This window comes from Myodes glareolus, chromosome X, assembly GCF_982192425.1.
Source record: "Myodes glareolus chromosome X, mMyoGla1.1, whole genome shotgun sequence".
Classification (NCBI taxonomy): domain Eukaryota; kingdom Metazoa; phylum Chordata; class Mammalia; order Rodentia; family Cricetidae; genus Myodes; species Myodes glareolus.
In genome coordinates, this window is record NC_142053.1 from 33,804,119 (window position 1) to 33,830,840 (window position 26,722).

General features: G+C 36.3%; 1 protein-coding gene across 1 annotated transcript; it reads left to right on the forward strand.

Moving 5' to 3' along the window:
- Window positions 1–26,458, forward strand: Sh2d1a (SH2 domain containing 1A). The gene is made up of 4 exons (XM_048439278.3): window positions 1–323; window positions 19,438–19,501; window positions 24,976–25,108; window positions 26,094–26,458. The coding sequence occupies exons 1-4, from the start codon at window positions 187–189 to the stop codon at window positions 26,129–26,131; spliced, it is 372 nt and encodes a 123-aa protein (XP_048295235.1). The 5' UTR covers window positions 1–186; the 3' UTR covers window positions 26,132–26,458.
- Window positions 26,459–26,722: the final 264 nt, after the last annotated feature.

The window sequence follows — 26,722 nt, forward strand, 5'->3', positions numbered from 1 at the left end:
TTCTAAGGCAGGTAGACAACATCCTGTTGTTGGGGCGCTCATCTCTCTCTCTTTTTTCATGCATACTGGCTGCCCTGGGAGTCAGGTGGCTGATTGTGACTGGCAGCCACCGCAGCAGCAAAAGCAGCAGCACCATTTCACTTTTCGGTCATCTTTCTTCTGGGCCCACACAAGAGTCCACCAGGCATGGATGCTGTGACTGTGTACCACGGCAAAATCAGCCGGGAGACAGGGGAGAAGCTATTGCTCGCCACGGGCCTGGATGGAAGCTACCTGCTAAGAGACAGCGAGAGTGTTCCTGGCGTGTACTGCCTGTGTGTTTTGTGAGTACACTGTCCTAGTGGCAGCCTGGCGTCACGTATGTCCTGACCTTGCTGGGGAGTCCTGGAAGGAGGGGCAGAAAGTTACAGCTTTTAGTCAAGGTAATCAGGGACACAAGCAGCAGGAACCCCGAGAACTCTTTATCTCTCATGCCTGGTCCCAAAGGCTTCCCCAGACTCAGCTCAGGGCTGTTGTGAGTAGTAGTTGGGTAGAGGGTGCTCGCTGGGGATTTCATCTCCTGGGTCTCGCCAGTGTGTTTGTGGCAGCCTCTACTGTACTAGAGTAAGGATTTTCTGGAGCTGCTGGGTTACCCTCCTTCATAAGAGAGGCCAGGGGTTTAAAAACGCGGATGTCTGATAAAGGGACTGACAATCGTTTTAAAGAGTACAGAAAGAAAACCCTATTGTAATGGTCCTGCTTTGCTCTTTGTCTAGACTGTTGCCAGCCTTTCGCTCCATTTTGAACTAGATGCAGTTGTGTTTTGGCTCCCTATCTTTCCGGCAAAGCAGCTGTGAGATCGAATCCTACCTGCCATAATCAGACTCTAAGCTTGTAATCTCAGCACATCAATCTTTTAGACCTTGAGTTTTCTCACGTCTTAAGTGGGACTCATATTCCATGGGACGGTGAAGATTAAATACCTCCATGCTTTTAAAAACAAGTGAGCACTGGTCTTGACATTGAGCAAACGTTCAGTAAGCTATGGGTTTCAGTTTATTATTATTCTCCTTTCGGACAATTTATTTCAGTACTTATGGAGGCATTTTTACAGAAGGACCTAGTTCAAACGTTATTGTAAGCAGGATTATAACAACCTCACAAACCCCTCACTCTAGCACTGTAGTTGTCTGCATAAAAATAAAACAAAGAAAAATGCTTTGTAGTGAGTGGACATGATGATACACTATGAAAATTTGAAGTGCTTTCTGGGTCAGGCGATAAAGATTAAATTGTGGGTGGTTTGAGCGGCTTGTCATTGTATACTGATTTTTCAAAATGTCCAAGCATTATTTGTGGCAGTTTTTAGCTCCTGCTAAATACATTTATCATAAAAGCTTAAAGTTAAATATATGGAAAAGTAATTTTTCTGTGTTGGGGACAGAGTCCAGGATTTTATATATGCACGAAAATTGCTTTTCCACTGTACTAGACTTCCAGCCTTGGGCTTGGACCCTGATGTTTCCCAAGTGGAACCCCAAGAAAGGCAAGGAAAGTCAATGAGGATTCTTCGGCATTTTTCTTGTCAAAAGATGGAGGATGGTGAGTGAAAGGAGCTGCTTTGGCTTAGCAGTGGGTTACGCAGCATGCTCCTTAAGGGGAAAATGAAGGTTCAAATGAAGCCTGTGTAGGGAAGAGAGGTGGAGACAGCAGAATTCTACTCTATGTAGCACCACGTTCCTGAAGGTCACCATGGCTGCTCCACACTTGAGATTTTACACCTTCAGTGCAATATACATCCCTTGACCATTCTAACAAATGCAAGGGACCTCTCTGGGTTACTATTCCATTATTTTTATTGAAGGAACATTAAACTTTCTATTGGCTTGCTTAATTATATATGGGATCTACTACAAAAATACCTTCATGAAGGAATGAATATTGTCTTTAGTACCAGAAACACATCCTGGTATATAATAGGGACTCAGCAAACAACTTGAAATTAAATGAATGAACTATGAAGACATGTTGTATTCTTTATGACAAGGAGTCTTGGACTGACAAGAGGCCAGGCTGTGGGCTCTAGGGAGTTACTCAAATTCTCCTGGGACTTCATCTTCCAGTTACATAAAACAGGTTTTGTTGGTTTGTTTGTTGTTACAAAAGAGTGCTTTAAGTAAAATCATGAAGAGAGGAATCCTTAGTTTTTAGGCAGGTGGGTCAGTACCATGTAAGGAAATTCTCATTATTTTAGTTTTCACTGAAGGTGAATGTTGCATAAATGTAAGTTGTTGTTGACTAATTTCTCCATGGAAACCTCTTCCTATGAAAATAGATAAGTAGAGAATTCTTCTTCTGTCACGTGGGTTTTCAGAGTTATGACCACACCACTGTGGAGGGAGGAAACAAGATGCTTTGCCTTGATCAGTTCTTCAATTATTTTGGAGTGTCCCTTTTGATACACATAACCATTTATTGTCTCTTACTGGCACTACATGGTACTTGCAAAATGTTATTTTGGACAAGCTATGCACTCTTAATTCAAACTGCAGATTCATATGATACAGAATACAAAGAAATAGACTCATACATTCATGAACAAACATAAAATAATTGCATTTTACTCAGTGCCACCTTATTCTATATTTTGTTTATTCCCATTAACGAAGAAAGTTTGCTTGAATTTCAATTTAGCCTATTTTTGTTGTGTGCTTCAAGTTGTTCTTTCAAACTGGATGTTCCCCTTTCTCAGATTAAATTTCAGTTGTGACTCTCAGATAGAAACTTTTCTCCCATTAGGTTTTAGAAAACAGAATGTTTCAGCATTGTAAAAGTTTTCCACTTAGACAATTGCTGCTCTTCATTCATAATATGAAGTTTTTCTTTCAATTATTTTCTCTAAATAAAATTAGAATTAAAACAATCTGTCAAAATCGTCTCTTTTTTTTTTTTGGTTTTTTGATACAGGATTTCTCTGTAGCTTTGGAGCCTGCCCTGGAACTAGCTCTTGTAGACCAGGCTGGCCTCGAACTCAAAGAGATCCACCTGTCTCTGCCTCCCGAGTGCTGGAATTAAAGGCGTGCGCCACCACCACCCTGCCAAAACAGTCTTTACACTTATTTGTGATATAAAATTTGAAAACATAGGTAATGGAATCAAAGGAAAAATCATCTATGATCTTGTGACTTAAAGGCAATTACTTTTAAGTTTTCAGTAAAATTTCTTCTTTATTTTAGTAAGATGAATATTTTTGAGCAAGTACATTTTTCATTACACTTTGCTGTAATTTCCATGCAGTATGATATAAAAGCTGATCCATATGTAATATTTTCACAAATAAATTAAAGGCATTCCTTTTATAAGGGCCGTATTTTAGTTTAGCTAAGTTGTAAATGAGCCATATTATTCTTGACCAAACTTTTATTTATTATTGACAAATTTTGTTTTTTGACAGCTTCATACATTTACATCAACCTCTTTTTGGACACTTGAATCATTCAATACTTTTAAATTACAAATTCTACATTTGAATGATTTATATACATAAATATATATTCTAGTTTATATATGTGTAATTTTTCTTAAAAATGAGTATTCTTGTTAAAAACAATTTTCTTTGTAGTTTGATGTCTAATATTTTTTTATCATATTTACACTCTACTTTTTATATTTTAGATTTTGTTAATGGCACTGACTGTTTTTGATGTGGTTGTTAAACTATTTTTCCCCATTTGTGAACTGGCTATTTGCATACTTTTATCACTTCGTGATTTGGATCTTACTGCTTTTCATACACACACTCGCGCATGCACACACACATGCACAAATAAATAGACATATCTCGTTATAGTACAGATATCCTTTCTCTGTTTGGTGTTTGTTATTGAATATTTTTAGTACTGAAATGGATCACTCAGTTTCTTCATGTTTGATTTCTACCTTTGTTTTCCAGTTTCACTTCCATAGATACAGAAAACTTCACTGCTTTTGTTTTAAATATGTAGTTTTATTAATTTTTGTTCTATTCTTTAATTTCATTTGAGATTTCTTTTTATGTGCATAAAAGATCTAATTTGGTTTGTTTCCAGGTATTTATCAGTTGTCCAACATAGTTTACTAGAATGAACTTTCGTTTTTCATTTGTTAGACTACTTTACAAAGTACTAAAAGAACTCAATATTTATAAAATTGTTATTATTGTTGTTTCTGGACTATTTGGTTCAGTTGATCTATTTATACTTATCTTAACTAAATCAGTGTATTATAATTTTCAAACATACTAAAAAGTTATTATCTATTCTCATCTACTGATTATTAGTGATGAAATCTAAAATAATTCTGTTAAATTGAATTAAACTATGTCAATAAAAAATTAGAGAAAATTGTCATCTTAAAAAATTGACTCTTCTCAAAGATATAGTATCATATTTTATTCTTTTTTCATTTTACAGGTATATACAATTTCTTTCATTGAGCTACATATTATAACCTCACAATTTTTCACTTTTCATTCCAGTATAGATAGCTACTAGGTAATGCCTCATCATCCCCTGGGAAAACTAATTAAAAACATTTTAAAAATAAGCTTGAAAATAGCATATTTCCACAATTAACATCCCTATGTACAAGGCCGACTTTATACTTCTCTGCTGAAAGATTTGGAAGAAGAAACACATTTATAATTCTTTAGTCTTGAAGACACATAATGATGCAATTTTTATATATATCTTTGGATAAAAGAGTCATTTTTTTGACCTTTTTTGAGGGGCGAAATAGATGATGACTTTTCTCCTCTGGTAGTGTGCTAGCACCTTCCAGCACTATGAGCTAGCCCATGTAGATGAAGCTTCCAGGTCTGTTCCAGCTTGACTTTTCCATGTGCTGTGCCTCAACTTTGTAGTGGTGTCTGCAATAGGGTCTTACTGTCAAGTTCTGAAGGGAACCAAGAGCATTGGCAATAACTTGCAGTGTTTTGCGGTCTACTGAATCTCACTGGCCAACAACTCCGAAAGGCACAAATCCATTACTGATAATAGACATTTCATTTGGTATAATATGTGATATCAACTTGTTGCCCTATTAGATTAACTCCAGTTTAACCCCTTTTATATATGTGTATAGGTATAGATTTTAGGAAGCATCTTCATTAGTAGGTTTATACATGACATTTTGGAGAGGTCTTCAGTGTTATTTATCCCTCCCTGTCTTCTACTCTGCCTTCCTACCCCTACCCCAATTTAACCTTTCCTGTTCCAGTATGCCTTTTGATTAAATATACCTGTGTATTCTGTCTCTCCTCCCTTGAAAGTTGCCACCCAGGGCCCCTTAGTTCTTTCCTGACCTCTATGGGTATTCCAAACGAAACACACATTATCTTGAGATTCAAAGCTAACATTCACAAATGGGAGAAAACCTGTGACGTTTGTCTTTCTGGGTCTGGATTAGCTCACTCAGAATGGCTATGTCCAGCTCCATCTGTTTGCTTGTAAATTTCATAATTTCACTTTTATTAATAGCTGAATATCATTTCATTGGTAAACACACCACATTTTTACTAGCCATTTGCCAGTTGATGGACATCTAGGTTCTTTCTATTTCCTAGCTATTGTGAATAGAGCAGCAATGAAAATGGATGGGCAAACTTCTCTATAGTAGATATGGAATCCTTTGGAGTGGAAGTAAAGTGCCCACCACACAACCGTATTCAAGAAATAGAGGAGATACAGTACAATAAAATTCCAGCTTATCAGTTGTAATAGCAGGGAACAGTGTGGCAAAGAAAAGTATGACAATAAATTTAAGATTATAAAATTTAACTAGAAATCATACTTTAGTTTGTATAATTTTAGATTTCTTATTTATTTGCATGTGTTTTATGTTTGTGTGTAAGTACATGAATAGCATAAGTCAGAGGTCAGCTCTCTGAAGTTGGGTCTCTCCTTTTACATCATGTGGGGCTCAGGCTTTACATTCATAATCTGCTTTTGAAATTCTATCAGGTGTGTTTATTGATGTCATATCTTCCCAACAACTTGGGCTACTAAAATCTTTTTGGATTTTCTGTGTAGAATTTATTAATAGTATAGTGAGCCCAAAAGCTACCTGAGTAATATTTGTTACACATCAGCTACAAAATGGGTAATTCACAGGCAAATACGTTAAAATCTGACTCTGGTTAATATTGTAAAATTGAAGCGTCAGGAATACTCAGAAGTTGCCATTTAGTTTAAACATAGAGGAAGTCTGCTTAACCTGTAAATATGCCCCTCCTTACTCCCTCTTGGGCTCTCCTCAGCTATCTCTCCTGTTCTAGCCTTGAGCAGACAGTTCTAGGCCTATGTTCTAACAGACTCAACATTTTTGCTGAGAATTATACTTCTGAGATTTGCTTTAAGACCAAACTGTTAATTCATTTCCACTAATCTAAGAAGTGTATCACACCGTGGGGATTAAGAGTCAATATCTTCTCGCAAGACCGCCTGAGTACACAGTCAACTCTGCCTCTTATCTAGTGATTTTACATTGGACAAGTGTCTGAAACTTCCTTTTGCCCTGGATTAACAAGCAGTGGCGGTAAGAATAGGGCCATTACATAGTTTTCCCATTAGTATTGATACTGAGCGACTTTAGATTGTACTGGAAATTCCTATCCACTCCAAAGGAATAAAATTTGGACAACAGAAGGTTCAGAAACCTCTTGAGGGAAAATACAGGTTTAATAATGAAATCTTTGTTTACATGGTACAATTGCTACAGATATAAAATATTCATTTAATTTTTTAAAAATATTTATTTATTTATTATGTATACACTATTCAGTAGGCCAGAAGAAGGCACCTCATTACAGATGGTTGTGAGCCACCATGTGGTTGCTGGGAATTGAACTCAGCACCTTTGGAAGAGCAGGCAATGCTCTTAACCACTGAGCCATCTCTCCAGCCCTATTCATTTAAAATTTAACTCCAGCAGGCACGGTGACTCCTGCTTGCAATCCCCGCACTTGGGAAGTGAGTCAGGAGGATCACCCTGAGTCTGAGATCAGTCTGACCTGTGTAGTGAGTTCTGGATCAGCCTGGAAAAAAATATCCAAAGCCCCTCAAAATCTGTTGCAGTAGTTGTGTTTTAAATGTTATATATATATAGCAATGATGTGCAGATGAGAGCATGGGAACCAGCTTGGGTTATTTTCAGTGTGCTGTAGAAGCCAGATGTGCTTACAGATTTTCTTTTGAGAAGTCCTTTAATTGGCATAAAGAAAGTTAATGTGGTTTTGTTGGTTTGAAGGGAAGTACTATCCACCAGAGATACCCATCAAGACAAGAAAAAGAAATAAGCTGAGTGGCTTTGCACTTGCCCTTTACCAGTCTGAACACCTTTTAAAGGTTTAAGGTACAGGGGCTGGAGAGATGGCTCAGCAGTTAAGAGCACTGGCTGCTCTTCCAGAGGACGTGGGTTCAATTCCCTCCAACCACATGGCCGCTCACACCTGTCTGTAGCTACATTTCCAGTGCTTCTGACACCCTCAACAGACATGCTTGGCTTGTCATCAGTTCCAAAAAGCATCTAAATTGGAGAAAGAAGTAAAAACTTACCTGTTTCTTGAGTTGTCTATATTCACAGAGCGAGTCAGAAACGTTTAACAACTTTTAAAAATGAGTTATGCTTTCTTCCCTTTCTTCTTTGTGGTTTACACAGCTACAGCATTCTCAGCTTCTGTGAATTCAATAATTTTAGATTCTACACGTAAGTGAGATCTTGCAATATTTGTCTTTTTTTGTGCCTGGTTTATTTTACTTAACATAATGTTTGTCCTCCAGGTTCATCCCTGTTGTCAAAAATAGATGATAATATTTTTGTTAAGGTTGGATGGCGTTCCATTATAGTTTGTTTTTTCAATCATTTATGACTACTGAATATTATAATTAGTGCAAAATAATGGGTTCAGTATTATATTTTCTTACATATATAATATATTTTGATCATATTTACCCCATCTCCCTTTTCTGTCTCCTCTCCTTTGGTCTTCTTCCTTTCCTCAACTAGCTTGTTTTCTATTTTCATGTTTGTTTTAAAATCCTCACATGAGGGACAGCATATGAGGGTATATATATCACATTTCTTGTTCTTGCACACAAAGTTGATTCCTTATCCTTTATAATACAGATTGTGCTACATTGAACACGGCAGACTCTGACACACTGGTTTCATTTGGATATACACACAATCGTTCTGTTGCTGAGTCATGCAATACTTTTTTATTTTTTGAGGAACTCCCTTTCTGTTTTCCATCCCTCTACATGCCCACCAACAGTATGCAAGTGTTCTCTTTCTCCACATCCTCACAATATTTACCTTTCATCTTTTTGGTAAGAGTCACTTGAACAAGTTGGTTTCAATTTTCATTTCTCCAATGATTAATGATGTTGAAAAAATTTTCATACATTTGTTGGCCATTTTGTACGTATTATTTTGTAAAAAAAAATCTGTTGAGGTCCATTGCCCATTTTCAAGCAATTTATTTTCTTACTGAGTTTTTTTTCCCAAATCTTAGTTATTCTGGGTACCAACCCTTATCAGGTTGAAGGTTTGCAAATACTTTTTCCATTTAGCAGTTGTCCTTCTAACTCGGTTATTTCCCTGTCTATGAAGAATTGTTTTGTTGGAATTTTTATTTTTACTTTTTCTTGTTTTTTTTTTTTCAAGACAGAATTTCTCTGTATAGCCCTGACTGTCCTGGAACTCACTCTGTAGACTAGGCTGGCCTTGAACTCAGAGATCCACCTGCCTCTATCTCATCAGTGCTGGGCTTAAAGGCTAGTGTCACCACTGCCTGGCTTATTTCTACTTTAATCATATTCAATTTAGAGGATACACACACACACACACACACACACACACACACACACACACACATATATATATATAAAATATTCCCTTATTTTGAGTCATTGTCACTTTTTGGGGTAGTTAGCTTAATTTTACTTTATCCACTATTAAAAGCTTGCTTTTCTTTTTCTTTTGACTTATTTGCCTGGAGCGTATAAACATAAACAAGGTTATTTGGTAAAAGATATGAACACTGTTATAGCTTTTATTATCACGCATTACTTTTTTCCTATAACAATGATTTCCTACAGACAGAGCATATGTGTTGCTTATTCCATGGCTAGGGAGTTGATTCATTTAGTTAAAATCAGTTGCTCTCTTCCAAAAGATCTGCGTTTGGTTCTCAGCACCCATATCAGGTGGCTAACAAATGCTGTGATCCTAGGAATTCAATTTGAGTTGTTCCGCTTTAGGTTTTTCCCCACCCATGTCATACTATTATGAGAGTTGTCTGCAGAGGACCATTGATTAGTAAGTTCTATGACTTAGAAGTAGAGGCCACACACTGCTGGTTTGAGAAGAGACAAAAGTTTGTTCATTCAGAATTCAAGGGCTTGGGGTGGGGGAAATTGTTAATATTAGATACCTTAATCATGAGAAAATGGATGTGCCATTGACACTGGCTTGTTTGGAGACGAAGAAGGTAAGAGCTTTTGAAGTGGTACTCAGGTTCCTGCTGCTTAACCGAAAGTGAGATAACATCAGATTCGTTAGGAAACTATTTTCAAAACATACTCATTTATTTTGACTAAATGAAGCTGAATGATGGTATGGACTATATCCACTGTATATTTTGAGTCACATTGTTTAGACTCCGGAAAACAGATACCTTACCATTTTGCCTAAATTATTGAGATCTTTTGTTTTTATGTGTGTTTGTGTGTAAGTGCTTACAGGTTTCCACATGTGTGTAGAATCCAGAGAACAGCTGCTGTTGCTATTCCTCAGGAACTGTCCATCTTGACTTTTTGAGACAGAGAATTCTCCCTCTTCTGGTGTTCACCAACCTGAGATGCCTGGTTCACTAATGAACCTCTCTGAGGCTGGGGCTACAAGTGCATGCCATCATCCAGGCCATGGATTCATGGGACTGAACACAAGCACTGTACCAACCGAGTCATCCCCCAGCTCTATTGTTTTTAAATAGATTTTAAACACTATTATTTCCGCATCACCCTTAAATTTACTGTGAGTCGTTCTCATTAATTGCTTTTCAAAGGGAATACTAGAACTCAGGGTCCTGCTTCCATCTCCATTTTGGTGGATGGCTTCAAGAAAGTCCCTTAAAGCCTATGTTTCAAGTGCCCATGGTGAATAACAGAAATCAAAGCTCTTGTCTTGTTCCCTGTAGAGCACTTACTGAAATTGGTGTGCTTTAAAGTAGATTTAAATAACTTAAAAAGAAAAGCTTAACAGGGAAATATATATATATATATATATTATATTTTTATCATCTCTAAGCACATAAGAAGCTACTTTTATATATGAATCAAATATTCTGGTAAAGCTACATTACAAAAATAAAACATTTGTTTTGCAATCACCCCAACATTTAAATTGACTCTTTGTTCAATTTCTCAAGTCAAATGGACCCGATTAGAGTGTTTAAATGTCTTTTGTAGTTCATTAGATAATTAGTACTGATGGATATTGATTAAAGGTGTAACAATTTAATTCAAATATTTAAAGACTTTTTAATTCTAAAGGGATTTAATGCCAAATGTGGACAATGAACTAAGCATAACCCTCCTTTTGTAAGAATTTAGTATCATCTGCTCTTTTAAGTTTAAACACAGTGACTTAAACAGACTTTAGTATGTTTCCTAATCAAGGATTCCTATTGATCCAATTCTGTGCCTAAGAACAGCAACGATAAATATAGTAAATGAGACCATGCTAATTTATTTATATCCAAATTCAAAATTTGTTTGAAAATTTAGCAAAAAGTTACTTTTTCTATTAAGGAAATATTTGTTAACAAAATATGAGAAGTTGGAGAGAAGGATCAGTGGTTAAGAGTTCTTGTAGAGGAACTGGGCTTGGTTCCCAGCACCCACATGGTGACTCACAACTGTCTGTAACTACAGTTCCATTGGAGCCTATGCTCTCTTCTGGCCTCGATGGGCACTTCACTTACATAGTTCACAGGCATACGTGCATGCACACTAATCAAACACATAAAATAAAAAATCTTTATGAAAAAGAAAGTTGTGAAAAATGCTTAGTACACTGATCACCCGGGAAGTGAAATTTAAAAATCACACAATTATTCCATCAGTCCAATAAAAATAAGTAAGTAAATAAATAAATAAACAAACAAATAAAGCTATTTTCAAAGAAAGCAAAGAAAACAGTGCAAATTAGGTTGTGGGTAAGGGGAAATATTCCACACATATAATTGTTATGGAAAACAGTATAGAAGATCCTCAAGATACTAGAATTACCACAGTTATCGATTCCTGAGTATATATTCAAAGAAAATGAAATCAGGATATCAAAGAGATATATGAACTCTCAGATTCATTGTCAGATTCACTGCTTACCGTAGCCAAGAAATGGAAATAGCATGAGAATCTATCCATTGAGGAACAAATAAAACAAATGGAGACATACACAAAATGGAATTGTGTTAAATCATATTGTGTTAAATCAATTGTGTTAAATCATAAAGGGAATGAGATTCTGTCCTTTGCAAAATGTATATATAACTAGAAATCATTATACTAAATGAAATAAGATAGACACAGAAATACGTATGCTACATGTTTTCATTCATATGTGGAATATAAACAATTGTTCCCATGAAGGTTGAGAGTAATATGGGAGTTATCTGTGACAGGGGTGTAGTGATATTTCATTTGTATTTTAATAAATAAAGCTTTCCTGAAGATCAGAGAGCAAAACAGCCTCACTGGCTAGCCATACAGATCAGACAGTGGTAACACACACCTTTAATCCCAGTAGCTACAGTAGCCATAGAAGCATGCCTTTAATCCCAGCCCTAGGGAGGAATATAAGAGGAGGAGACAGTTCTCGGCTCAGTCTCATTCTGAGGATTCCCGGAGGCAGGATTGCCGTTTTGGTCTGAAGTGGAGTTTGGAACCAGTGGCTGGCCACTTTGCTTTTCTAATCTTCAGGTTAAATTCGAATTTCTGTCTCTCGATTTTTATTAATAGTGCTAGACTGGGGAAAGTAGAAGGAGTGTAGGATAGGGAATGAAAGATCAGTATGCACCAATTGTTCTAGTTTGCTTTCTATTGCTGTGATAAACCCAATCATCAAAAGCAGTTTGTGGAGGAACAATTATATTTCATCTTCCAGCTTAAAGTTCAACACTGAGGGAAGTCAGGACAAGAGATCGGGGCAGAAGGAATCAGGAATTGAAGCAGAAACCATGCAGGGATGTTGCTTACTGGCTTGTTCCCCATGACTTGCGCTGTTTGCTTTCTTTTCTAACCTATACAGGAGCAGCAGCACCTGCTGTGGCCCTCCCACATCAATCATTTATCAAGAAAATGCCCACACAGACTTGACTGCAGGCCAGGCTGATAGTCATGACTCGAGCTTGTATCAAATTTACAAAAAATTAACCAGCATAGTAAAGTAGGAACAAGAATTTCTGATTTGCTTATGTATAGTGGGATAATGATAGACAATGATAATAATAATAATAATAATAATGGATTGTACATTTAAAAAACTAAGCAGGATTCTATGTTTACATTTCAAGGAAATGACAAATGTTTGAATAAATATATTTGTCCTAATTTAAATATTATACAATATATACATGAATTAAAACACCAAAATAACTGAATATGTATTACTTCATTTTTGTATACAAGCTAAATAAATCTAGTTGATAGTATATTTTAAAAGTTTATTAACCAAATTAAGTATTATTATTATGAACACTGAAATATAATAAATCCATATCCATTATAGTGTGAGAATCAAAAGAGCTTGGTCCAAATAACATTTTTACTTCTTGATCTCTGATCTGTTTTAGTTATTTTATTTATCAACATTTTAGTTTCCTCGTTTATAAAATTTATTTTATCATATAAAAATAATACAATAGAGTTCATGTACGTGTGTGTGTGTGTGTGTGTGAATAACAATTAATGGAAGAAGAGGCCATGAATCTGAAAGAGAGAGTAAGGATGGGTATATGGGATGGAAGGGTATAGGGATGGTGATAAATGATATATTATAATCAAAAATAAAATAGAAAATATGGGCGTTAAATGTTATTCTCATGACCATCTCAGATGCAAAATGGTTGGAAAATGGAAGAAATATGATCATTGTTCTAAAGCAGCAAAGAATCTTTTTGTTCTGGAAGAAAGAATCAGAACAATTACAGTGGTTACCTAGCTTACATCTCTTAAAAATAAATTTTTTTTATTTTTACAAATTATATAATAATATACCATTCCCCTCTCCTTCCAAACCTTCTCATATGCTCCTCTTTGCTCTCTTTCAAATTCATAGCCTTTTCACATGAATTGTTGTTACATATGTACACATAAATATATAAATATATACATATATATTCCTAAATGCATAAATACAACTTGCTCATTCTGTATAATGAGTAGGAAAATTATCTTCCCTAGGGAAGAGCACAACAGTTAGTTATCCAGTGCCAGTTGATCAGCCCTGAAAACATATACATACAAGTAACTTTATATTCCTTTTTTTTTCTTTTTTCTGTTGCAATGTTGATGACTTGACCCTTGCTAGGCAAGAAATCTGCCACAAAGCTGTATATCCACTTCTAAACCAGCAGTGGAGATTTCTAAGCTAAAGTGTTAAGAAATGGCTTGGTTATTCAACATTGCTTATAGTAAAACACAAAAAGAGAGAAATGATTTGAATGAAGAATAATTTAAAAATGTAGAAAATTTCAGCTTACCTATAATGCAAAAATGTTAGAGGCCAGTATATAATGCTGTTGTTTGAACTGTGTGCCCCCCAAATAAATTTAAACCTTATTCCCAATATAATTATAGTTGCATATAAGATCTCTAGAGCATAAGTAAGGTTAAATTATGTTGTAAAAAAGAGGTCTGCATTCACGTGTGGTGATGTATACCTGTAATCCTGAACCTCAGAATTTGAGGCAGCATAATCACAGGTTCCAAACTAGCCCAGAGTTCCATATGGCTTGTCTCAAATAAATAAGTAAATAAAAATAAGTAAAGCCAAATCTAATATGATTGGTGGCTTAACAGCAATGCAGGAGGGAACATTTTCTGGTCTCCGTGAGTTAAGTCCTAAGAATGAAACCTTCCTTGCTTATACTTTGCCCTTGGAGTTAGAGTTCAGAAATATGAGAAATATCCTCTTTCTCATTTAAGATATTCAGTCTATGGTATTGTTTATGGCAACCGAACAGAAAAATCTCACATTTAAAAGCCTTGTTATAGAGTAGAATTCATCTAAACAATACCTATGATTCAAGTAATGGGGACAGTATTTACCATGTTTGAAAGGATAAACTGCTTTGAAGTATTAGCTATTTTTTCTCATTAATTTTATAATTTTAATTTACATATAATTGTCCATAGTGATGGCATACAATGTGATATTTCAGCAGTGTATACAATGTTTAATGATCAGATTAGGGTAATTGCCATTTTAATCGCCTCATACATTTATCACTCCTTTGTGCTGGTAATGCTCTGAATCCTCCTTAGTAGCAATTTTGAAAGAGACAATTATAGTTGTTGTTAGCCATAGTTATCGCATTGTCATGTAGAACATTACAGTTGACTCCCTCTGTCCATCAGCATCCGATTTCAATTAACTATTCTAATCCTCTATACTTCCAAGAATCTGCTAACCACCATTCTTTTGATTTTTTATTAGATTATTCATCTTATTTTATGTGTGAGTATTTTGCCTGCATGTATGTATGTACACCATGTGCTTGCTTGGAATTCTTGGTAAGAACAAAAGGGCATCTGATATCCTGGAAATGGAGTTACAGATGGTTGTGAACTTCTGTGTAGGTACTAAGTCCTCTGTGAGATTAACAAGTTCCCCTTTTTGTCTAAATAAAAATGAAAGGTTTTAACTTTAACATAGTAAAACTATACACAACAAAAAGTTATCAAATAAGAATTATATTTATAATATTTAATCCATTTGTATTTAGCAAATTCAGAGAAAACACTACATTATCTTAGTGAGGTGAAATGTTTTATACCTAATTTACATTCTATCATAACGAAAAAGCTGAAATTCTAATTACTTAGTCTTTTAACTCCATTGAGGACACCAGAAGGAATTAATATTACTTAACAACAGAGACATTTGCCTTTACAGTCACCCAAAGTTCCTCTGCAACATTAGGGCATCCATCTTCAGCCTACAGGCCCATAGTATCTGGCAGACGTTTCCATAAATTAGGAAATTTGAAAGACCATTTTGCCTGTATTAGCACTTTGTCAGTCGTTTTCTTCTGTGTCCTGCAGAATGTCTGGCAGACTCTTTTTTTTTTTTTTTTTTTTTTTTTTTTTTTTTTTTTTTAGTAAATTTTATTAAATTATAAAAGTTTCCATTTCCACCCCCCCCTCCCAACACCCTCCCACTCCCCCTACTCCCCCTCCTCCTCCCTCTTCGTCCCCCAGGGCGGTCAGGGTTTCCTGCCCTGTGGGAAGTTCCAGTTCCTTCCCCCTCCCTCCAGGTCCAGGAAGGTGAGTGTCCAAACAGACTGGATCCCCAAAATCCATTATATGTAGAGGAAACAGGTCCCAGTGTCATAGTCAATGGCTTTTCAGAAAGACTTCGGGTCAGCCACAGTCAGAGAATCCGGCCAAATTCGGAGAGTCTGGTTAGATCACGTCCTCTTTCAGTCCCAGTCCAACTGGCCTTGGTAAACTCTCATCAGATCCGTTCCCTTGTATCAGTGGGTGATGGCATCCCTCGCAGTACTGACTTCGTTTTTCATGTTCTTCCTCCTTCTGCTCCTCATTTGGACCTCGGGGGGCTCAGTCCCGTGCTGCAATGTGGGTTTCCGACTGTATCGCCATCCTTCGTCAGATGCAGGATCTATGGTGATAAGCAAAATATACATCAGTATGGACATGGGCCACGGCCGATTCAGGCACCCACTCCTCTGTCCAGAGAGCAATCTGGGGGATCTCTCCTTGGACCTGGGATCCCGTATATACTCAAGTCTCCTGTAAACCCTAAAATGGGTCCCTTAGTTGAAATATAATCTTCCCTGATCCCTTGTTCATCCTTCCTCCCTCCCCCCCCATCCCAGGCCACCAAGCTTTCCCCTTTCTTCCCCTACTCCCTTCTCTCTAACCTTCTCCCCTTCCATCGACCCTCCCTCCCCCCCATGCACCCGAGGTTACCTGGGACTCTTGTCTATTTCCTACCTCCTGGTGGATAGCTAAATAATCTTCATCAGGTTCATCTTCTTATTTAGCTTCTCTAGGATCACGAATAATAGGCTCAAAGACCTTTAATTATGGTTAGAATCCACTTATGAGTGAATACATATCGTGTTCCTCTTTTTGGGTCTGGCTTACCTCACTCAGTAAAGCGTTTTCTATTTCTGGCAGACTCTTTCATGAAGCAGGAATCCTGAAGAACGGTCCCATCTTGTTTTGACAAGTTCAGCAGTCACTTTCCAGTGGCTTTTGCATGTCCAGTTTATACAGCATAATGTCAGCAGTCAAGGCAAAGCAGTTTCTTGCCCAAATGGCTAGCCTTGCCGTATTGAAAACAACTGATGTGGAGATTCTTCAATGCCCATCATATTCTCTGAAGTAAATTGGTACTACCAGGAGCAGATGTATCTCATTGCCATGAGAAGCTCTAAGTTAACAAAACATTTTAAATATCATATTTTATGGGTATTTAAATTAAGTGAAGATCATTTATCTACCCAAATGTATCTATTTAACTTTGAAAACATACCTAATGTGACTACAAGTGTAAATATTATAGACTAACTACTAACCTAATTTTCTAATTATATATTGCATTTTTAAATGAGCTGCACAAGCACAATACCCCAAACAAGAGTAGAAACACACACACACAGACACACACACACACACACACACACACACACACACACATATATATATATAAACAAAAATAACTTTAAATTTTATCAATATACCAAAATCCATGCCAATGTAAAATATATGAGATTCATACTTGTATTTTTATCCTATATTTTTATATTCCCCTAAATGATAGCAAACATCCATTAACAAAATACCACTCCCCAAAATCTTGCGAATGTGGACATTGTTTGCTCTTGACTGATTCCTGTTGTCTGTGGCAAAAGCATCTTTAGGGGTACCTGAGAAATTTGAGATAATGGTCAAGTCCTGGGAAGACCAGCTGTCACCTTTGTTGATAGATATCACCTGTCAAGGTTCAGGAGGTTGCCCCTGATCAAACCTGATTGATATTAATCCTGAAGGAATTCACAGCTTCTCATCTCCAGTGGGAACAAAAGCAAAATCTCTTCTCCAAAGCAATAAAACTTTTAAGTTCCATTTTACAAATACATTGTTTGACTTCCATTTTAAAGTGTAGGCATTCCTAAAGTATATAGACTGGTTTATTTCTACAGTCCCTCTTTCATTGCCAGGTATCTTAACAGCTCTCCTTTGCTTATTAGCAATCAAAAAAAATTCAAAATCACCACAATACCATATTGTATCCAGACTCCCTGTGTATTTACCATCGTATGTGGCTTTTCTTTTATATTACTTTTACTCTCTCTTTAAGAACTAAATACTTTAAACTATTTCTTTATTTCTATGGTTGTCTATACCTATTTTCTTTTCTTTCTTAAGCCCATGCCATTGTTCAACACATTGGAATGTGTTTAGTTTTTTTTCCATATGTACCTCTTTTACCGTGTATCTCTAGTCTTTTTGTGAGCAAATGTTAAACTATTACGCTATAGCTGGGTCTTCTGAGAGACTCTATTGGCTGGCTCCATCCATTTCTAGGTTCATGAGAGACAAGCCTAAAGTTCATGACCCAGTTGGAGGTGTGTTTGCCCAGGAACTGCATTCAACCTCCTAACTATTAAATGCCAGTTCCCTGCACTATGGCGGGTGTTTTTTTTTTTTTCTTATTTTTTGTTTTTATTTAGGGTGAAAAGTGCTGTTTAAATGCTTTGTTGTAAGGCAGAGTTTCTTAAAGGAGCCATATCTATTGTTTTTTTTTTTCAGCTTTCTCAGGTCCTAGGGATAGTTGAGAGCCCCATATTGGGTGACAAAATGTTTTTTCTTTTTCTTTTTTGTGTTTTTGGCTCTTTACTATTCAGGGAGCCTGCCATTCAGTTCCCAAATAAATCACATAGAGGCTTATTCTTTCTTATGAATGCCTGACCTTAGCTTGGCTTGTTTCTAGCCAACTTTATTTTTAACTTAAATTATCCCATTTATCTTTTGCTCTGGGCTTTTATCTTTCTCTATTATATATAACCTTCTTTACTTCTTACTACACAGCTTGTTGTGTAGCTTGGTGGTTGGTTTCTGGTGTCATCTCCTTCTCCTTTCACTTACCAATCTTTTCTTCCCAGATTTCTCCTATTTATTCTCTCTGCCTGCCATCTCCGCCTATCCTTTTTCAAGACTAGTTATTGGACATTTAGCTGTTTATTAGACCAATCCGATATTTTAGACAGACAAAGTAACACTGCCTCACAGAGTTAAACAAATGCAACATTAAAGAATGCAACACATCTTTGTATCATTAAACAAATGTTCCACAGCATAAACAAATGTAACACATCTTTCACTAATATTCTACAATAAGCAAGTGTTTTAACTTTTCACCCATCTCTCTAGCTTTATAATAACCACCATTTTATTCTGTACTTCTTCGAGGTCAATATTTTGCCTTCTTCATTTAAAGGAAGCTATATACTTTTTGTTTTTCTGTGCTTTAATTATTTAACCTCCTACCCTCCAGTTTTATTCATATTGCTGAAAATAGCAGAATTTAATTATTTCAAAGAATGCATAACATTCCATGGTACAGTACTCCTTTTAAAAATTCAATTACTATTACTACTAAATTACAATGTTATAAAGTAATAGAATATTACTATTTATTATAATAGTAATATTATAAGACTAATTATATTTCATAGCATAATATACTCACATTACTTTGATAATTAATACTATCAGTTAATTTAATTGGGTCTTATTCAGTCAACCATTTTTAGCTTAAGACTATGTACAATTTAAAAACAGTAAGACTCTGATAAAGGTGTTTCATAATTATGATTTTTCTGTCAGTGCCAGCAGGTCTATAATTTCTTTTTGTCCAGTCTCTCTATCACACAAATCCTTAGGTGTATTAAACCACACAGTTAAGAAAAAAATCGTGGGGAACTGTGATTAGGCTGAAATAAAATGCAAGCAAATTAAATCCAATGGATTTGCTTCCTGTGACTGCCAAGAAACTGTCCATTTACATCCAGTATATGTAGCTTTTATTGATAAAAGTAAGTTCAAGCTTAGAGCATCCATTGTTCTTCTGGAAACTTAGTAATGGAAATGCATTCTTTCACAGGTATCAAGGTTACATCTATACATATCGAGTGTCACAGACAGAAACAGGTTCTTGGAGTGCTGAGGTACAGTTCTTTTATTTATTTTTGCTTCTTTGGGTATCAGAAAAGTGCTTAAAATTCAGATTTGTTTATAAAACAGAAGTTACATCGTAAATTACCAAAGTATTAATCATATTTAAATCATGAACACTCAATTCCATAGTCGTTGGTGGTTCATTTAGAAGCCTTTAGAACATTTTGGTTCCAGACTTGTGTGGAGTGGGATCACTTTGGAGAATGAAGAACTTTGATGGATCATGTCTAACTTACGTACAGCACTTATACAAACTTTTAGAATGCATATACTGAATAATACTGATGTCTACATCAGTGCTGTTGTGGATAAAAACAGGTAAACTGGAATTTCTCTTTTCTATTAGTCACTAATAGCCTTAGGAGATATAACAAGGAATTAAACTGCAGTGTGAGGGCCTGGGCCATGTCCAGTGTATCCAGGCTCCATGTGATTCTTCCTATAGTTACTTTTGATTGAAGCAATTTGTAAAATGAGAGGAGTCAATTCAAGGAGTGTAAGATAATGCAAGTAAAGAAGCTCGTAGCTGCAGAGTCTAGCATATAGTGAACATCCAAAAATGTGAACTACTGAAAGCTGCTCAACATGATTGTGTATAGTCCAGGGCTAATTTACCAAGCACAAGAGTTCCGAGATAGAGGCAGTTCAAAGTACCCAGATAATCGGTGCTGCTCTGCGTGCGTCAGCAAGACTCTTACAAGAGCCATGTTGGAGGCCTCTGGGTAGGAGGGATAGAGAAGAGGTAAAACTGCAGTTTTTATTTAATAAAAATATTCTTTGAGAATTTCATACATATGTGCACAACAAATTCCTACCTGCTATTGCAGGGTTTTAAAGTCATGTTTTTCTGAATCACAGTTCTCCTCTATCTTAGGACTCCCTGGCAGGAGAGGGAGAGGTGAGTGGGTGTACTTCTGGGTACTTATCTGACTTCAATGTGAAGTTCTCTTTAGCTTTCCTTATGAACTGGAAATTTGAATAAGATTTGTTCAGAAAGAAGGTTTCTTGTGACTGAAAATATTTGAGAGCCACTATGTCAGTCCAAGAACTGAGTGAATTCTTTCTACATAGCATAGTAGAAAGTAGCAAAGAATAGCCCATCTTACAAACTACTGAATGAGTCCCAAACTGTGGTTTCTGAACTCATGCTTTAGTTGGTTTATAATAGTCCATCCAGATAGCTGAAGTACTTCACTATGATCTTTGGAAAACATAGATGTTAATCTGTGCATTCAAGACATTATAAAGTTTTGACAAAAATTTAAAATGTCTTACAAATTAATCAGTAAAAAGCAAAGTACAAATTATAAACATTTAAATTGTGAAAATGAATGAGAGTAGATTCAAGTGCATTGTTATTTATTGGTTAATTTCATATTTTAGGTTTTGTCTTTAACTTTTAGGGATTTTAGTTTTTTAAAAAATAGGATTAGGAATGAAACCCCGGGTCTCATGCATACCAGGCAAGTGTGATACCACTGAGCAATTAATTAATTTTGTTTATTTAATTGCTATATATTCACTGTACATAGTAATGTGTTTCATAAGACGAGTGCATAACATTCTTTGATTCTGTTGCTTCATATAATACTATATCACTCCCTGGACACACTGCTATTTTGTGCCAGGATAATTCTGTGATACTATGTAAGGAAAAATCAGTATCATTTCTAGTCAAAACTATACTTCCTTTTAAAAAAGTCCATCACTGCAAATAAGTAAGCAATTTGATTTATCATGAGGAATAGTCATGTGTAGCTGGTATATGTGAATTTGTATATGGGTTGCCACAAATAATCCTTTTCCTTCAAGAAATACTTCAGCTGAGCAATAAAAATATCTTATGGAAAGAATCTTTGCTATTTTTGTGATTTAAAAATTAGTTCTTTAACAATTTTGTATGTTTTGATCATATTTGCCATTGTCCTCCAGTTCCTCCTAGATCCATTGCTCTCTCTCTCTATCTACAAAATTTTGTGTACTCTTTGTTTTGCTAAATCTGTCAACTCAATTTGTGCTGCCTAAATATTCTTGGATGTGTGGCCTTCCACGGAAGCATGATTGATTTACCAGGGGCTTTTCTTCTAAAGAAAGCTGGCTCTTCTTCTCCTGGTAGCTATCAATTGCCAATAGCTCCTTGACTAGGAGTGAGACTTTGTGTATACCTCCTCTCTTCATGCTGGCATTTGATCTGGGTTAGGCTTGCACAGGTCCTGTGCATGTCGTCATAACCACTGTGAGTTCATATGTGAACCTGTCCTGCTGGGTCTGGAAGACATGGTTTCCTTGTCTTTACTCTCTTTTCACCTCTCTTCCTCAACAATTCCTAAGCTTTGGGAGGAAGGGTTGTGATATAGATTCTTAGACACATTTTATAATTTTTCTTTTCTATTTCACATGCGACTTCATATCATGTCATTGCATATTTGTAATCATTTTCAGAAGGAAAGGGTTTATTGAGTGTAAAGATCCCTTATCCTGTGTCTGATTTGACCCTCTTTATATAATAATATTGAAATTATTTGCACCGTGAGAGCCGAAGATTGGCATGGATTATCCCCAAATGGGAAAGAGGTAAAAACGTCTTGTTTTCATGAAATGCATATTGCAGTTTCCTGTCTATAAAATTTGCCTTCTTGTTAAGGTGAATATTAAACTAGTGCATAATTCTCAGAGCTCATGCCACCTGGCTGGAAGAAGTTTCTCCAGAGTGTATTGAAGACCAGCTGCGATTCAAAGCATATTTCCATGGATAACTAGGTGATAGCAGTATGGGAAATATCCAAATTTGAACAAGAACTGAATTCACTGACAGGATAGTGGCAGTGAAGCTGTGTGTGTATGTGTGTGTGAAATGTCTTTCCAAAAATGGGATAAGTGGCATTTGTACTACTTTCTGGAAAATCATTTTAGTTTGCCACATCATAGGAAAAGGTCACATCAGGAATATTCTACCCTCTGTCCCTATGTAAGCTTAGGATATGTTTTAAGATGTGTTATTAAATTAAACCTTGAATCTATTGAATTATGAAAGACAAATATGCATCTATTTCTTCTTAGATAGAACACTGCTAAGGATATTAACTTAGCCCTTGGAGGCTAAATTTATGATGAGTTGATTATCATTTATTAATGTATAGATTGTCAGCAGTGCATTGTCAAAAGTGGACTGCTCTCTCTGCCAATTTCTGTGCCTTTGGCCATTTTTGGGTAGTTGGTCACCAGGAGATCCTTAGTTAGTAAGCAAATTACTTATTAACCTAAGCAAATCATCATAAATTAGGTCAGTCATTTGTTAAAGAAATGCTGCATCTCAAGTTCAAATTGCTTTTCTCTGTCAGCATGGATAATGAAGTGTTAACTATCAGTCCTCATATAAATGATGCCTCTGTTGAAAATGCTTTCATAAGCCACAAGAAATAGCCTAAATTAAGTGTGGTTTGAAATGATTCCCCTCTGGGGAAATATGCAGTTTCTCCTCTGGCTGGTGTCTTCAGCTTCACTCAAACTTCCTGGTCTAGTCCTAATCTGAAAGGAATGAAGAGAAAATTTTGCTGCTTCTGATTGTATGTGTGACTTCACACCTTGGTGTGGCAGAATTGTCTGTATTCTGTCAATCATATTTTAATAAAATGCTGATTGGCCAGGCAGGCAGTATAGACGGGAAAGCCAGACAGGAAGTAGGGGTGGAGAAAAGAGACTGGGAGTATTCTGAGAATCAGGAAGCTCTCTGCATTCCTGCTCAGACCACCAAAGAGGCAGCATGTGAAGCTGACAGCTGGAAAAGGTACCAAGCCATATGGCTAACACAGATCAGAATAATGGGTTAATATAAGTTACAAGGGCTAATAAGAAGCCTGACCTAATGGGCCAATCAGTTTATAATCTTATGGAGTCTTGTGTGTGATTTTCCTTGGGAGTTGCCGGTTGTGGGGTACTGGAAGGGAACAGATGCTCCAACAAGCCGGCCTTCATGTTACAACACCTGCTTATTATTTTCCTTTATGCAAGATGATTAGGTTGAATGTTTGTGCCTGTGAAATGAGAATAACTGAAAGAATCAATATCTATCAATCCATGAGAAAACAGTGAAGGCAAGAGATGGGAAAGTGTATTGACAAGCAAAAAATGCCCTCAGAAAGAACTAAGGTGGTATTTTGTACACATTGTGTGGCTTCGTAACTTGCAGCGCCTGTCTGGAGCTATAGAGCTATTGGGGTCTCTGTGGGAATGGTCATATTATTTCTAGATGAGGCCTCAGCAGAAATTTAGGAAGGTCTTCTGATCAGAAGGATAGAGATGGGCGGGTTACCGTTCTCTGTCTGTTGAAACTGTACAGGCTGACACCAATTTACAGCTAAAGAGAACATCTGCAGCGTTTGTACTGGAAAACTACCTACTCCAACGTAGGCAATGACTGAGAATGACTTTGGATAGTCTGTTATCTTGAGTTTAACATCTAGTTGACAGAAGTCTGTGTGCCAGCCTTCGTGTTTTCTCATTAAATGCTAAAAATCAAGCAGTTCCCATCTCAAAAAATCTTCCAGATGGATTAGCTGAAAAACAACTTTCTAAAAAGAAAAAGAAAGAAAGAAACAAAACTAGTCATTGTTCAATTGCTTGTAGTGATACTATTTTATTTTATGACAGTTTTGAGATGGTGCCTAAAGCAAGGCTCATAAGCTTTGTGGGGAATGTTGATTTCAGGCAGTGTCTTTGTGAGAGCACAGATGTCAGGGAAAGAATACATTCTTAGCAGCCACCTGCAAATGCAATCTTTTTAAAAACTAACAAATATATAAATAAAGAGAACCTTCTACAGTCTTTCATTTTCATGTCATATAGAAAACCTTGGCATGGTACAGTGCCAACTGTGAGAGCAATCTGAGAAAAGAACACAAAATTAACATGAAGAGTGAGTCAGTATGTATTACGAGGTAAAAGCGCATGAGCATTAGCCAGCCATGCAGCTGTATGTATCATAGCACTCACTTTTTAATTTTCCGAGTAGTATTTTCTATTGTAAAATGATGGCAGGGGAACGGGTTGTTGGTTTGGTTCCTCGGGCTTTTTATTAATGACCTGTAGGATCTGTACTTTTTTTTTATGTTTAACTGCATCCCCTCTGTTGCTGAATTCATTGTGGGTAATGGCCTGTGCACCCTTAGAGGTTCGGGATGTATGATGGGTAGCAGTCAGCAAGGGCAGGGCTCTGAGAGCTTGTACAAACTAGTCCTACCCTTGGGAGAACTGCAATGACAGCTCATTAGCTCCTCTTGCAGGGAAATTCAGCCAAGCAAAGTAAGCTCTTCTGGATGTTGTTTTCCTTTCTTCCTTATGTTTTCAAATATTGGAGCAAGTTACACAAATGTTACTTCTCTAAGCATCCCCCTCACATCTTACAGGTCTTTTTTTAAAGCATTATGAGGCAAATAAATAAATGTTTTGGTCTTTTCTTTTCCAGACAGCACCTGGGGTGCATAAAAGATTTTTCCGGAAAATAAAAAATCTCATTTCAGCATTTCAGAAGCCAGATCAAGGCATTGTAATACCTCTGCAGTATCCAGTTGAGAAGTCCTCAGCTAGGAGTACACAAGGTACCGCAAGTGTGGCTTCCTGCTCAGTTTTGAAACAGTTGGGAAGTTTAGAGTTGGGGTCAACCTGTTCATAACCACATAACAAGCAGGAGGACTCAGAAGCAAAATTCAACAAGGAAGTAGTTGTAGTCAGCAAATCAGGTGAGAGGTAGCTATGCAGAGGGGCCATAATATGCTCTAATATACACTTTTACTAAAATTGTAAAACTATAGAAAGTCTATGAAGTCAAGATATTTTAATCTCTTTATTTCTATCTTATTTTTCTTAGTCCTTTTTGTAGATAGTAAGTACCATTTTATTTCAGTAATCTATGCACATATGATTTTGAAAGATGAGACAGTTCAGTGAGTACGTGGGTTGTATGTTCCCTATTGCTTAATAGAAAACCTCCTTTGCCCTTCTGGCACAGAAAGGCGAATGGTAGCCTCGTTCCTGTGATTCTGGTTTCTGAACTGATGGTGTTTGAATGAATGCCATTTTACAGTAGCAAAGGAAATCAAATTAGCACTCTTGGTTGCTTTACTGGCATTCACAATTCTCTTGAGCAAAGCTATTATTAGTGAATGTATTGAGGTAAAGAATGAATACTAGCCAATTGATGACTCTGTTTTTCTTTTATGAGAACAGGTTAATACTCTGTTTTGAGTGAGAAGGTGTGTCTTGACTGATACAGTTAGTATTTATGATAAAATGAGTTTTTATAATTTGAGAAACAGGGAACCAGGCTCAGACATAAATTGATAAATAGACTCAAATGTGATTTAAATTGACGCATAGTTACCCTTTGACATAGAAATGGAAATAGAACTCCAGTTTAGAAAGCATGTAACTTTCCTTCCTGTCCAATGATCTATTCTTTATGGTGGCGTTTTAAATAATAGCTGCTCGAGGCATAGCATTGGGTTACATATTACAAATTTGCGTTAAACTATCATTTTAATACTGTACAAATTTCTCTTGACTTTTTCTAATCTTTTTCTTTAGGGAGAAGTGATTCTGATGTCTGCCTGAAAGCACCATGAAGACTAACACACCCTGTCCTTTATTTTCAATAATTTAAGTATATGCCAAGTCTTGTAAATTGTAGATACTACAGTTCAGTGAACTGTAAATGCCTTTTAAACAGCACTCTAGTCCTGTAATAGGAGCATCTCGCCCATGTCAAAGCTGAAAGTGGATGTTGTAGATAGCAAGTGTTTTAAATTGAGTACCGGGAAACAGAATCCCTGAGAGTATTTTCAGTTCCTGTATTTACGAACGAGAAGCAGTTTAAAGCACAATGAAAACTTTACAAAAGATTAATGTCAATTCTTGCCTCATGTAAATAAAAATAATCTTCATTTTTTTTTGAAACAGCATTTCTGTGAAGTGTTTGATGGTTGCTGATTTTCAAGGTTCTTGATTTCATGGTAGGAAGGTGTTTGGTGTGCAGATCTCAAGTAATTGTGGTGCCTTAGGCTTCTTTGGGATTTATGAAGTTGTGTATGACCAGAAGTATTAGATAAAGAGAAAAGAGTATTTGTTTAAATTTGAAATCGAGCTTCTTACCCAGAGTTCTTCCGTTAAGACAGTTAAATCTTTGGACCAGTGGGGTGTGGTAATGCATACTTTTC